General features: G+C 41.3%; 1 protein-coding gene across 2 annotated transcripts; it reads left to right on the forward strand.

Annotated features, from left to right (window-relative positions):
- The first annotated feature begins 5707 nt into the window (after positions 1 to 5707).
- LOC134572626 (glutamine synthetase-like) lies at positions 5708 to 15144 on the forward strand. 2 transcript variants are annotated; one of them, XM_063431703.1, is made up of 7 exons: positions 5708 to 5758; positions 7508 to 7689; positions 10495 to 10650; positions 12934 to 13086; positions 13805 to 13932; positions 14217 to 14416; positions 14724 to 15144. In XM_063431703.1, the coding sequence occupies exons 2-7, from the start codon at positions 7512 to 7514 to the stop codon at positions 15040 to 15042; spliced, it is 1134 nt and encodes a 377-aa protein (XP_063287773.1). In that variant the 5' UTR covers positions 5708 to 5758; positions 7508 to 7511; the 3' UTR covers positions 15043 to 15144. The 2 variants fall into 2 exon arrangements, with proteins under 2 accessions (XP_063287773.1, XP_063287774.1); XM_063431704.1 differs by having other exon boundaries at positions 5743 to 5758; positions 7541 to 7689.
- The last annotated feature ends 866 nt before the right edge of the window (positions 15145 to 16010 follow it).

Raw genomic sequence — 16010 nt, forward strand, 5'->3', positions numbered from 1 at the left:
CACACAGCTGAGTCCATACACACACACACACACACACACACAGACTGCTGAGTCCATACACACACACTGCTGAGTCCATACACACACACATACTGCTGAGTCCATACACACACACACACAGACTGCTGAGTCCATACACACACAAAAACACACACACACGCACACAGACTGCTGAGTCCATACACACACATACAGACTGCTGAGTTCATACACAGACACTGACTGCTGAGTCCATACACCCCCACTGCTGAGTCCATACACCCACACTGCTGAGTCCATACACCCACACTGCTGAGTCCATACACACACACACAGACTGCTGAGTCCATACACACACATACAGACTGCTGAGTCTATACACAGACACTGACTGCTGAGTCCATACACCCACACTACTGAGTCCATACACACACAATGAGTCCATACACACACACACAGACTGCTGAGTCCATACACACATACAGACTGCTGAGTCCATACACACAGACATACAGACTGCTGAGTCCATACACACACACAGACTGCTGAGTCCATACACACACACACACACACACACAGACTGCTGAGTCCACACACACATACTGCTGAGTTCATACACACTGCTGAGTCCATACACACACACACAGACTGCTGAGTCCATACACACACACACACAGACTGCTGAGTCCATACACACACACATACAGACTGCTGAGTCCATACACACACACATACAGACTGCTGAGTCCATACACACACACACACACACACACACACACACACACACACACTGCTGAGTCCATACACACACACACACACTGCTGAGTACATACACACACACACACACACACACTGCTGAGTCCATACACACACACACAGACTGCTGAGTCCATACATACACACATACAGACTGCTGAGTCCATACACAGACACATACAGACTGCTGAGTCCATACACAGACACAGACTGCTGAGTCCATACACACACATACAGACTGCTGATTCTATACACACACACTGCTGAGTCCATACACACACAGACTGCTGAGTCCATACACACACATACAGACTGCTGAGTCCATACACAGACACAGACTGCTGAGTCTATACACACACACTGCTGAGTCCATACACACACACTGCTGAGTCCATACACACAAACACATACAGACTGCTGAGTCCATACACACACTGCTGAGTTCATACACACTGCTGAGTCCATACACACACACAGACTGCTGAGTCCATACACACACACATACAGACTGCTGAGTCCATACACACACACACAGCTGAGTCCATACACACACACACACACACACACACAGACTGCTGAGTCCATACACACACACTGCTGAGTCCATACACACACACAGACTGCTGAGTCCATACACACATACAGACTGCTGAGTACATACACACACAGACTGCTGAGTCCATACACAAACACTGCTGAGTCCATACACACAAACACATACAGACTGCTGAGTCTATACACACACTGCTGAGTTCATACACACTGCTGAGTCTATACACACACACAGACTGCTGAGTCCATACAGACACACATACAGACTGCTGAGTCCATACACACACAGCTGAGTCCATACACACACACACACACACACACACAGACTGCTGAGTCCATACACACACACTGCTGAGTCCATACACACACACAGACTGCTGAGTCCATACACACACACAGACTGCTGAGTACATACACACACTGCTGAGTCCATACACACACTGCTGATTCCATACACACACACACACAGACTGCTGAGTCCATACACAAACACTGCTGAGTCCATACACACACACTGCTGAGTCCATACACACACTGCTGAGTCCATACACACACACACACACACACACACACACTGCTGAGTCCATACACACACACACACTGACTGCTGAGTCCATACACACACACACATACACACTGCTGAGTCCATACACACACATACACACTGCTGAGTCCACACACACACACACACACACATTTACAGACTGCTGAGTCCATACACACATACAGACTGCTGAGTCCATACACACACACACATACAGACTGCTGAGTCTATACACAGACACAGACTGCTGAGTCCATACACACACACACTGCTGAGTCCATACACACACACACAGACTGCTGAGTCCATACACACACACATACACACACAGACTGCTGAGTCCACACACACACATACAGACTGCTGAATCTATACACAGACACAGACTGCTAAGTCCATACACACACACTGCTGAGTCCATACACACACACATGCTGCTGAGTCCACACACACACACACACACACACACACACACACAGACAGACAGCTGAGTCCATACACACACAGAGACTGCTGAGTTCATACACACACACTGCTGAGTCCATACACACACATACAGACTGCTGAGTCTATACACAGACACAGACTGCTGAGTCCATACACACATACAGACTGCTGAGTCCATACACACACACACACACACACACACACAGACTGCTGAGTCCATACACACACACATACAGACTGCTGAGTCCACACACACACACACATACAGACTGCTGAGTCTATACACAGACACAGACTGCTAAGTCCATACACACACACTGCTGAGTCCACACACACACACACACACACACACACACACATACAGCTGAGTCCACACACACACACACACACACACACACAGACTGCTGAGTTCATACACACACACTGCTGAGTCCATACAAACATATACAGACTGCTGAGTCCATACACACACTGCTGAATCCATACATACACACAAGCTTCCTCACTAGCAGACAGACAGACACACACACACACACACACACAAGCACATTAAGCCTACCTGTCACTGGAGCCTGTTGCTGGGGGTCAGGCAGCCATCTTTCATCCTTTCCAGCAGCAGCATGGGCTGCTGCTTAACGGCGGGGAAGGGTCTTATGTGCGGGAGGCGGGGCTTCGTTTGAGGGTGGGGCCTTGCCGGGGAGCCTGTCAGTGCTCCCTCCGGCCACAGACAGCCCCCAGCCCTGTTCCAGCTGCTCTTTTCTGCATTCCCTCGGTCTGTTACACACTGTTACAGTCCGAGGGAATATCATTTAGACACATGGCCAGCAAGTTGCTGGCATTTGGGGGGCCCAAGGGGGGGCACATCATGATGTAGGGGGGGCCATGGCCCCCTCTGGCCCCCCCCCCCTAGCGACGCCACTGCCCCTGTCTCCCCGCACAGTGTATTGTAACTGCAGCTATAAGGTTATGGTGTAGGGAGGTCCCCTGTCTCCCTGCACACGTTGTATTATAACTGCATCTATAAGGTTATGGTGTAGAGAGGTCCCCTGTCTCCCAGCAAACAGTGTATTATAACTGCAGCTATAAGGTTATGGTGTAAGAAGGTCCCCTGTCTCCCCCCCCCTCAGTGTATTATAACTGCAGATATAAGGTTATGGTGTAGGGAGGTCCCCTGTCTCCCCGCACACAGTGTATTAAAACTGCAACTATAAGGTTATGGCGTAAGGAGGTCCCTTGTTTCCCCGCACACAGTGTATTATAACTGCAGCTATAAGGTTACGGTGTAGGAAGGTCCCTTCTCTCCCCACACACAGTGTATTATGTCTGCAGCTATAAGGTTATGGAGTAAGGAGGTCCCCTGTCTCCCCGCACACAGTGTATTAAAACTGCAGCTATAAGGTTATGGTGTAAGGAGGTTTCCTGTCTCCCCACACATGGTGTATTACTCCTGCAGCTATGAGATTATGGTGTAAGGAGGTCTCCCCGCACACAGTGTATTATAACTGCAATTATAAGGTTATGGTGTAAGAAGGTCTCTGCAACCAGTGTATTATAACTGCAGCTATAAGGTTATGGTGTAAGGAGGTCCCCTGTCACCCTGCACACGTTGTATTATAACTGCAGATAGAAGGTTATGGTATAAGGAGGCCCCTTGTCTCCCCGCACACAGTGTATTATAACTGCAGCTTTAAGGTTATGGTGTAAGAAAGTCCCCTGTCTCCCTGCACATAGTTTATTATAACTGCAGCTATAAGGTTATGGTGTAATGAGGTCCCCTGTCTCCCTGCACACAGTGTATTATAACTGCAGCTATAAGGTTATGGTGTAAGGAGGTCCCCTGTCTCCCCGCACACAGTGTATTATAACTGCAGCTATAAGGTTATGGTGTAAGGAGGTCCCCTGTCTCCCCGCACACAATGTATTATAACTGCAGCTATAAGGTTATGGTGTAAGGAGGTCCCCTGTCTCACCGCACACAGTGTATTATAACTGCAGCTATAAGGTTATGGTGTAAGGAGGTCCCCTGTCTCCCCGCATACAGTGTATTATAACTGCAGCTATAAGGTTATGGTGTAAGGAGGTCCCCTGTCTCCCCGCACACAGTGTATTATAACTGCAGCTATAAGGTTTTGGTGTAAGGAGGTCCTCTGTCTCCCCGCACACAGTGTATTATAACTGCAGCTATAAGGTTATGGTGTAAGGAGGTCCTCTGTCTCCCCGCACACAGTGTATTATAACTGCAGCTATAAGGTTATGGTGTAAGGAGGTCCCCTGTCTCCCCGCACACAGTGTATTATAACTGCAGCTATAAGGTTATGGTGTAAGGAGGTCCCCTGTCTCCCCGCACACAGTGTATTATAACTGCAGCTATAAGGTTATGGTGTAAGGAGGTCCCCTGTCTCCCCGCATACAGTGTATTATAACTGCAGCTATAAGGTTATGGTGTAAGGAGGTCCCCTGTCTCCCCGCACACAGTGTATTATAACTGCAGCTATAAGGTTATGGTGTAAGTATGTCGCCTGTCTCCCCGCACACAGTGTATTATAACTGCAGCTATAAGGTTATGGTGTAAGGAGGTCCTCTGTCTCCCCGCACACAGTGTATTATAACTGCAGCTATAAGGTTATGGTGTAAGGAAGTCCATCGTCTCCTATCTGTTCAGAAATGCTTCAGGACCCCCTAGTGATTTCTATGTCACATATCTGTCTCTTGCTCTGTCCTAAAAGCCCACATTCCACTCTCACCCCAGTTCTTCTACTTTTACCCCTTGTTTGTTTGTTGTTCCCTTTTGCTGATCTTTTGTGTCTTTATACTTTACTCCTCCAGACTGTATGCTCGTTTGAGCAGGGTCCTCAACTACCTATTGTTCCAATATGATTTTTTAAATGTCTCATTTGTTGTTAAATATCGCCTCATTTTATGTAACACTGCGGAATAAGTTGGTGCTATATAAATACCATTAATAATAAACATAAGGCAACCTTAGACAGCCACCTAGGTCCCAAGGGTTAGATAGGGTCCCCAGATCTATACATTTGCTTGGCCCCAATGATCACCACATTGTGGTATTTAAAGCGGGGCCCCATGTAGGTAACCTGCCCAGGGACCCTTGAAATCTTAATCCTTCTCTGTCTATCAGGTTATGGCGTCATTCTTGTTTTCTTCGAAAGCGACAGAATAACACAATAACGGTTACAATTACCTAAAAAGTAACCACATTATAAACCTTGAATTAAATGAGCTTGTTTCTTGTAGAAGCTTGTTTCACAGCAGTTATATTAGAATCAAAGTAGCAAGTTATTCTATAAGTTATAAAAAAGTAAGGGAAATGGGTGTGTATTTCTTCGTCTTTACCATGTAATGCAAATGACGTGGGCAAGGACTACAACGACTAGTCACAAGAAATCCAACGAGTTATTCTCACTGCAAGCCTGTTATCCTCTGACTCTGGGCTGCAGCTACATCCCCACTGCCAGCCAGGTATGTCAGGGCTAGAGACTGCTCCTAATGTAGATGTTCTAGCTGCGTTTGTTGTGTATATGGTGTGTTGGTCAGTTTACTTCTCTTTCTTATTGCTTTTATGTTTTAATCCTGTTATAGAATAATAGACTATTATAAATATTATATTATTATTATTATTATCATTATTATATGTGGAATAACAGGAGAGACACAGACAAAGAGTGCATTGTTGTATTGTAAAAAAAAAGTTCAATATAAATCAACAAGAGACTCGTAGAATTGCCCTGGAGCTAATATTTAGAACATAGTGTTATAGACAAAATATAAATAAGTTTAAATGATATTAATAACAAAATAATATAAATAGCAGCAGGTAGTATACAATGTAAGATATTTGAGATGAAACGAGAATACTGGTAGAACAATTAAAAAAACAAAAACATAAAAACAAGCATATAAAAATCTGAAAATTTAAAAATCTGAAAATAAGCATATATATCTATTATTTTACATTTTTGTATTTCTCTATGCTTGTTTTTTTATGGTTCTATCAGTATTTCCACCTCTGGTTTTATCTCACTTTGTATACTACTTGCTGCTATCTATATTATTAAATTTTTAATCTCATTTAAACTTTTCTACATTTTTACCTACTACAGTATGTTCTAAACATTAGCCCCTGGCAATTCTACTTGTCTCTGCTTGACTGATACTGTGTTATTATTATTACACGCTTTTGAACTTTTTTTTTTTTTTAAATCTCAGAATTTCATTCTTCTTCCATTTAATATTCATTACATCCGTAAGTTTTGTAGGAATATTTTGTGTTGGGAAAATTCCAAAGGGTTTATAGAGCAGGCAAATAAACTGTGTGAGCGAGTGTGTTTGTGTGCGTGAAAGGATAGATGCCTTAAGTCCTTTTAGTCCTGTGGCCTAAATGAACAAAAAAAGCTTTGCAATCAAAACTTGAAAAAAAAATTTTTTTCATATATTTGAATTTGTCCTTGTAATTTTCTCTAACACCCTTACTGTTGACTTCTGTATCTTCCTCCCCTCTTTATATTTTCAACATTTAAATCAGCTTTTAAATTGTTTGTACATTATTTTCTGTCTGATGGAATAGCTACCTTTCCTCTTTGATGGACAATCTTCAACTACACTTCATAAATCTCTAGTAGGACTTTATAATGTATTTTTCCTTTGTATCTGTTCCACTGAAACCAAAACTGGGCGTAGGAGAACAGGTAAAAACTTCGTAGCACTGAGTGTGTCCTCTCTCACGTGTGCCATTACAGACAAAATCAGGACTTTTAGAATATTCTTTAGATCATTAATTCCAAGTATATCATGATGTCTGGCTATTGTTAGGGTTTATTCAAAATCAGGCAACAAAATATCCCACAGCAACGTGTAATTTAAGAATGATTTATATAAACAATGCCATACAAACTCTGTATATTGTATATTAGTTTTTATTGAAGTCTGACAAGTCTCAAAACCATGTCTACCTGACTTGGCAGTACAGTAACAAACCTCTTCACTAAACCCCAAATATTGTCTGTATTGGACAACATTCTCTAAAAATGTCCGAATTTGGGCAGGATTGGTAATTCTCTTAATTACTAAAGCCAATTCTGTCAGAAGTCTGCCATCATGACTATATTTGGAGCATTTGCTCTGATGCATTCAGTGATAACCTTATAATTCATGCTTTCATATCTGAATCCAATTTAAAGATTACAGCTTATTTTATTCATTCCTAATAAGGTCAATGTCCATCATGGCTGCTGTGTCTCTTAGCTCTTATCTCATCAAAGGGCTGAAGGAACAGTACATGAAGTTGCCCCAAGGAGGTAAGGTGCAGGTCACCTACGTCTGGATCGATAAAAATGGGGAAGGAGTCTGCTGCAAAACTAAGACACTGGACTATGAGCCCAAGTCCATAGAAGGTGAGAAAAAGACCCTTTAAAGCCCACATGACATCCCATCCCACCTGTCATGTTTCTGGCAGACGCCTTGTGAATTATCAGATGATAGAAAGTATCACTTCTGTCTAAAATTGAACCTTCAACTGGATCCTCCTGAAGTTTGAGTCTCTAGTGATGATGATAATTCTCCTGGTTTCCCATGGTAGACAGAGTCAAGTGTAAATAGAATGAAGTGATTTTAAGAGTTTGCCGACTGACAAAGAAATGATCAGTCTAGAATGTTAATGGTAGGTGTATTTTAACAGTGAGAGACAGAATAACAGTAAAGAAAAATTGAGAAAAATGCACGTCAAAAAAGTTATACATTGATTTGCATGTCAATGAGTGTAATTAGTATTTGATCCCCTATCAATCAGCAATATTTCTGGCTCCCATGTGTCTTTCATACAGGTAACAAGCTGAGATTTGAAGCACTATCTGAAAAGTATAAATTATCTATACATTGTAAAACACATTTGTGACGGTAGTAAACTGCATCACCGTCCAGTATTCCCTTCTTCCCAATAGCAAAATAATCACAATAATCCACAGGAATAAATATCGCTGGTATCGCCAAATAATCCACACATGAGCCAAAGCTTAATGCTGGAACAAGACTGTTTTACTGAGGGACAGGGCACACAATTTATACAATATATAACTCCTCCTCTGGGCCAGGCTAGATAATTGGGTTTGAGTACTTATCAAACTCAATTATCTAGTGGCCAGAAAAGTTAAATTTTTTCACAATTATTATAAACATACTTAACACCTCACATAGTAATATAAAAACCATATCCCTGGGTAGATGAGGGTGATGTGAGCAACCTGTCCAAATTTCGTGAGAATCCGTTCGGTAGTTTTAGAGTTATAACGTGTGGAAGTTTGACCGGCTCGCCACGAGTTTGTAGCTGACTCAGAGTTCCATGAAATCAGTGGTGCGCGACGGTCTCCGTTCGGATGAAAATTGCACGAAAACCCCCATAGATATAAGGTAGCTGGTGACATGAGAGTGCTTCCCTCGTTCGGTAGATTGAAACTCCCAAACGCCATTCGTGCACAATTCGTATAAATGGGTCAGATGGGACTTCAATGGCGGACCGGGGCTTGCTGGAGAGCCATGCCAAAATTAGTTCCAGGCGCTCAGTGCCTAAGTGCCTCTGGCCGGCCGTTCGGGAGTTTAAGATGGCCGCCATCCATTGTTCTCGCCACGTGTTCGTATGCCGAATGGCGGCCACCTAGGAGCACTCAATTACTTAGCGGTTTTGTGCAATTACACAGGATTCCACGTTCTGATTGCTACCCCGGTACTTTGTTCGTTTGGCAAACAATATAGGGTAATCCATATAACTGGTGTTTGTACCGAACAAATACACAAGATTACACAATTACCCAGTGTTGCAATGGAGGGATACAATAGAACAGAATTAAATACACACACAATGGTATGGACAGCCTCTAGCACAAAAAAGGGGTACTAAACTATAGCCCATTCCACTACAGTGTTTATAGGGGATGTAAAGTGTGTATGAGGGCATGTGCAAGGGCTTGCTGTAAGGGATAGAGGCTGTATTGTGTGTTTGCTTGTCATGGATGTAGTGTGTCCATATATTTGTGTATGCATTTACATAGGAGCTCTAGTATGTTTGCATAGAGGCTGTAGTGTGTGTGTATAGGAGTTGTAGTGTTTGTGTGTATTGGCGGAGCAAAGGGTTAGAAATGTAATATGTTTTTAAATCAGTATTAACCATTGTAAAATGTATTATCCCTCCCTTTTGAAAGTATTGGGAGGATCCTGCTAACTAGTTCTATGGATATTCTGAAGGTTGGACATCTAGTCTGCACATATAATGGGTGCAGACCATTTCTATTGCTTTTGCAAGCCAGTGCCCTATTGAATGCATGATAGCGTACTGTAACTACCTTCAACGATGCCCTGAGAATGACAGGCGCAATACACATGGTCTGCACTTGTCTGAGGTGCTGACCTGAAGCTCCCTGGGTTATTTAGATTGGACTGTGCTGGCTTGGCTAGAATGATCTTTGATCTCCTCACTGACCCATGAAGTGATAGAACATCTACTTCTGGCTGGTGACGCATCAGTCTGGCATAGGCCAGCCTAGGAGATTCTTTGACCTAGCCAGATTGCATTGGCTCAGGCATTTGGTCAGTGTGGCCAGTGCATAACTGCTCAGGAACACAGAAAAAAACTGCTCTGAAATGTCTAGAATGACACCAATATAAAGTTTGCTAAACTGAATCTGAACAGCACTTCACTTGCTAAAAGGTCTCCCACGCTTGACTAAATTTGTAGGGTAGATTTGCATTTTGGAATGTGTAAAAAATTTTGAAACACAACAATGCACTTAATATTCTTAAAGTGTGTCCGATAAGGAGGAACTCTATACAGAAAATATATCTCTATACATTTTTAGATGTTGGCACAAAGATAAAAGCTACAAATATAGTATTGACACCGAAATATCATTTTTTTTTTAACTTAAGTTAACTATTTACAGATTGCTAAAATGGGGCTATTCCCAATGTTTCTAATAAGTAACTATTGGAATGCCATCCACAGCCTTAATCTTAATCTATCATCTTTCATCTCTTCCAAATAAGTAGAAGTTTTTACCCATGTGTAATGATGCCCCCATTTCTTTTAGGGTACCGCTCTATCAAGAAGTCCCTTTTCTGTTTTGTTCCTATTGTTTTATGTTGAAAAGGTTTGTAGTTATACAATATACAGATTTGTCCAGTTATATTTGTGTTTTATCCTATATCAGAGATCCCAGAGTGGACCTTTAATGGGCTTGGCACAAGGCAAGCAGAAAAACATAACTGTGGCATGTATCTCGTCCCGGTCAAAATGTTCAGGGACCCTTTCGGTCTAGACCCCAATAAGCTGGTGTTGTGTGAAGTTCTGAGAAGCAACAGAACACCTGCAGGTAAGAATTTTACAAATACATTATTTTACCAAATGTATTGTCGTGTTTACTAAACTGCTAGCAGTTGTTGGCTGTTCACTTCAACTAAACTAGGTAATGGCATATACCATTAGTAATATTCAAAGGCAAGTCTCAGAGACTTGCCACTCAGAGTTCTCAGTCAAAGTGTTTTGACCCACAATTAAAGCACATATTTTAAACTAGACATAAAATAAATATAATCAAATGGGGCAGATTTGTTCAGGAAGACTTCATTTTGACCAGATTTGGCTTTAGTGAATGTTAGAATTGTCAGTCTGGTCAGAATTCGGTAATTTCCCCCAAATTTTCTCCATATAGATAAACGTCTGTGTTTAGATTAATCCTGCAAGCAATTGGGTCACAATAACCCACCTGGTCCTATTGGATTAATTACATTGGATGCTAGAACATTGAATACATGTGAATATCGCGGGGAGCTAGTGAATGGTGTCAGGAGTTTTAAGCAGATATGTTAGCATTATTAATCATTAAAGGTTATTAACATAGATTTACTGAAATATGAATGCATTGTTTTATATTCTTTGGTCTCGTTTTTTGTTCTAATATCTCGTGAGCTTGATTTGTTTCTAATATTATTGCGGAGAAGAGAATTCTGTCTTGATTCGAACCTAGACCTGATTATCCCTAAAAACAAAACACAAAACAATTGTGTCAGATATGCCTGCATCATGTAGGTAAGCAATTAGAGGATGTATCAAGTATGATATTGTATTTTACTGTTAGGGTACCCTGAAGTGGTCATCACTGTTAATAACATAATTAAATATTTCTGGGAAAAAAGGGGGAAAAAAGATCATTTGACCTTAGCTCTGTGTACATGATGTAAGCATATAAATGTCTTGAGATGCACATACCTAATTCTAGAGGATTTTTCTTACAAATACAGATTCTTCAGCACTGTACAATAAGTGGAGAACGTACAATATACACAGACAAATACAAGAGGTAGAGAATTGTTGTCAATAGCGTCAGTAACCGCGTTTGTATCACAGTTGGCAGATGTCCGACTGTTACGCTACTAGGGGTGATTTGGGTTGGAACTCAACTGCAGCTTGTAAACTCCCTAATTACAACAGTGAAGAAATGGAGAATCCTTAAGCATCAATACTGTAGCTTTAAGAAAAGAGAGAATCACTGGTAACTTGATTCAACCGAAGTTTTAATAAGTGTTAAACTTAAATGAATTGCATTTAGGCAATAATCCAATAAGAAGAAGTGCAAGTAATTAACACACAAAGTTCATTATTAAGTATTTCTTCAGAGATGCATTAAGTAACATTAGTTCATGAGATTAATCTTCAATAGGAACAATAATCAAGTAGCTGAGAATATTTGCAAAGCAAGAACAGTTCATAGTGAATAAGCATGATGGGAGTTGTCCTTCATGAGATTAGTAACTTGAAGCACTGAATGTAATTGCAAAGCAAGAAACAGTTCATAGTGAATAAGCATGATGGGAGTTGTCCTTCATGAGATTAGTAACTTGTAGCAATGCAGATTTGAGTAAGCAAGCATTAGTTCATTAATAAATGATATTGCAGACAATTAGCTGAAAGATATACTTAAGGTTAATATGGGTAGTCCTCCAATAGTTCAGAGATATGGTCCACTTTTAAAGTAGCAAAGTATCCGTTCCCCAGTAATCCTTTATGGCCTGCAGCAATCTTTGCATTTGCTCAAAGGCTGGAAGGGCTTGTCTGAGCTTGTGGAGAGGTAAGTCTGGTGGAAGCAGTTCCCAGTAGCTGAGCCTGTGGAGCCCGCGGTCTCACGGAGGCAGCTCACACGTTAGCTCACACAATCAATCACCAAGCACCCTCCCTCTGGCCCAGTCTCCCTAAATACTGTCAGAGCTGTGTCAGAGGGGGGCGGGGTCCGGCTCCTCACAGCTGAGTGACAAACCCAGAAGTGTTACTCCACGACACCGACAATCTTAGAAGTACCCTTTGCCCCCCTGCTGAACTTGGTGAGGAATAAGATGTAATAATGTAATGCTTAGCACTATTGGAAAATGATTCTGTCAAAAGAACTCCATGTACATTCATTACACATTGAATTGTGGTGCATTGGAACACAAATTGTAAAATTCAGGAAAAAAAAGCTAATTTGGCAAAACTGATCCAACCCTGTAGTTACAACTTGTCTCTATAGATTTAAACGTTGCTGTTTGGTTTGTAATTTACTATATTTTGGAATTCACTGAATACTCAGCCTTGTGGATTTACTTTCTTTATTCACCTGCAGAAAGCAACCTGCGTCAGACTTGCAAAAAAATAATGGACCTGGTGAAAGGTGATCGACCTTGGTTTGGGATGGAACAAGAATACATCTTACTTGATATCAGTGGTCAGCCTTATGGCTGGCCCGATAAATATATCCCAGGACTAAGAGGTAATAAACTTTATACCGAAGCATTAAATGTATGTATGGCTTGAGTATTAATATGATTCAGTAGAGTGAATTAATTAATTAATTTTAACCATCACAATTCATGATTTAAAGATTAACGAACCATCTGCACATTGCATGACTTATAATCGCATGCTTTCTGAATAACGCTGGTCTTCTGCTCTCATCAAGGTTCTCTTAGCTGTGAAAATGTTGATAGGAACTCTGTTACAAACTTGCCTGTACTCGGCTCCTTGGGCCACGCTGACAGAACGCACCGCGTGACTGCACTCCTCAGACCGCGCGGCTTGAATGCTTCATGTGGCCGCATGGCCTGAATAGTATACTTGCTGTCGGTCCCCACAAACGGCTCCCTCTGCTGGTTCGTTGGCTGAACTGCAGCTCCTTAAATAAATTATTACTATGACGTCACAACCTTAAAGAGATCACGTCATCTAGGCGACCCAATGCTGTTTGGGGTCGCAGAGATGATGTGGACCAATGGGAACTCTTCTGAATGTATTTAAGGCCTGTTCTAGCCTTTACTCATTGCCCTATCATGGTTTCTGATAGATCCTCGTTTAGTGCTCCTAGAGATTCCCTTGTGATTTTCTGTGTTTGACCTCGGCTTCATATTTGACCCGTGATTTCTGATAACCTGACCTCAGTTGACTGACTTGCCTAAACCTAACCCCTAGATTATTTTTAAATCTTTCAACAGGTCACTCATACTGTGGTGTTGGGATAGAAAAAGTCTTTGGACGTGATATTGTAGAATGTCACTACAAGGCTTGTCTTTATGCTGGTATTGAGATCTGTGGCATCAATGGAGAAGCTATGCCATCACAAGTACGACATATATGCTTAAATTCCTTATTTGCCTTATTTGTCTTGTCCTGATGTGTATTACCTGTTGCTGTCACTGGTTAATTATGGATTTGTTTTCCTAACTCTCTATTAGCTACTTCTTGTGTCTATAGTAAGCTTTAACCCTGATGCCTCCAATTTGGACAGCTGCTACCAAGCATCTAAGAATGCAGTGGTACGGATCTAATAGCTGGACATTCTCACTGTGAACTCATTCAAACAACCAAATTTACCTAATCTATTTGTTTTTACTTTTATTTTCTTAGTGGGAATTCCAGGTTGGCCCCTGTGAAGGCATTGAAATAGGAGATCATCTATGGATGGCTCGGTTTATACTTCACCGTGTCTGTGAAGACTTTGGTATTGTGGCCACTCTTGACCCAAAACCGATGCCCGATTACAAATATGCTTCTGGTTGTCACATCAACTACAGCACAGAAAACATGAGGAAGAAAGGTGGATTAAAGTGAGTTGTGATTGAGTTGTGTCTTGGCAATAAAACTAAATTTAGGCTTTGGGGGCTGTGCATAACTCGCACTTGTGCATTTTGGCAGGAGAATTACTGGTTTTGATTGTCATTGCTCCACTTTTAGAACTTTGCCTCATGATTCCTGTTTTTCCTATTTGGCAATGAGAATTTTTATAGACCAAGTAAAATACATGTAGATGGCACATTGATTGATTTGTTTAAGCATACCAAAAGTTCATCATGCTTGTCTTGAAAAAAATGTAAACCAACTATTTAATAAATGCCCAATCTATTTTTCCTACAGGGATATTGAAGATGCAATAAAAAAATTGGGAAAGAGGCACAATTACCATATCTCTGTCTACGACCCCCATGGTGGCGAGGATAATGTCCGTCGTCTGACTGGTGGTATTTCGACCTCAAACATCCATGAATTTACCTCTGGTATTAACAACTGCTCCGTTAGCATTCGTATTCCTCACCAAGTTGAGAAGGAGGGCAAAGGGTACTTTGAAGATCGCCGGCCGTCTGCCAACTGTAACCCTTATGCTGTTACTGAAGCTATTATCAGGACAACCATTCTAAACGAGACTGGCAATGAGACTAAAGACTATGGAAACTGAACTGGAAGCTGCACCTCTTCTCTCTTTAATTGCAAAAACACTAAAACCAATTAATCTTGCATGTCTTCTAAAAAGTTTGTTTTTGAGTTTATCTTTAAACCTTTGAGGTCCTACATCAGAATAAATCTGACAAAATATTTTACCTCTTGCGGTCCAATGTTGGATGTACCCTGGAGAGTACTGCCGATCCTCCGTGCCGGGTGCCACGAATGTGCACATGTACTGCACGCGGCACAGAGGATTGGCAGTAATCTCCAGGGAAAATCTGACATTGGACCTCAAAATATTGTGTCAAATATATTCCGACATAGGACCGCAAAGGGTTAAAATAGACTTGGGCACAGCGAGAAAACTTATTTCAGCAGCACCATTTTTTTCCTGAAATTAACACGTTTAGGGACAGCTATGACAGTCCAGCTCATTAGAATTTTGGCAAACAAAAAAGATTCTGAAAATAAATCAGACGAGCCAAAAGGGCACAAAAATGGGCCAATCAGTGTACTGCAAAATATATACATAGTAAAAAGTTTCCCACTACTTAGTTCACAAATCAAATGAGAAAAATATAAAAATATAAAAAAGAGGAAAAAATAAACAGTAAAAAAACAAACAAAGCTATTTGTACAAATTATATATTTATTATATAGTATATTAATATAGAAAAATAGATTTATTTTCACTGCTCCTCCTCCTTTTCCCTCCATTGCTCACTTCTCACTTGATGGGTAAATATAACAACATTTAGTGGCTTTTCCCTAGCCATTATTAATTTCTTCACCCTCCCCCCACCCCCCACCCCCCCATCTTTCATCTCTTATTTTGGTGCCAGGAGCGGAATTCTGAATCACAAAATATATAGATAGTCTATATGGAGGTTCGTAAATTGGAAATTCAGAATATCACTCGAGCAGTACAAACATGGATGAATTACAGCTAGTAAAAAAAATTAATCTCCAAAACTGTCTGTG

The sequence above is a fragment of the Pelobates fuscus genome, chromosome 9 (genome assembly GCF_036172605.1).
Source record: "Pelobates fuscus isolate aPelFus1 chromosome 9, aPelFus1.pri, whole genome shotgun sequence".
Classification (NCBI taxonomy): domain Eukaryota; kingdom Metazoa; phylum Chordata; class Amphibia; order Anura; family Pelobatidae; genus Pelobates; species Pelobates fuscus.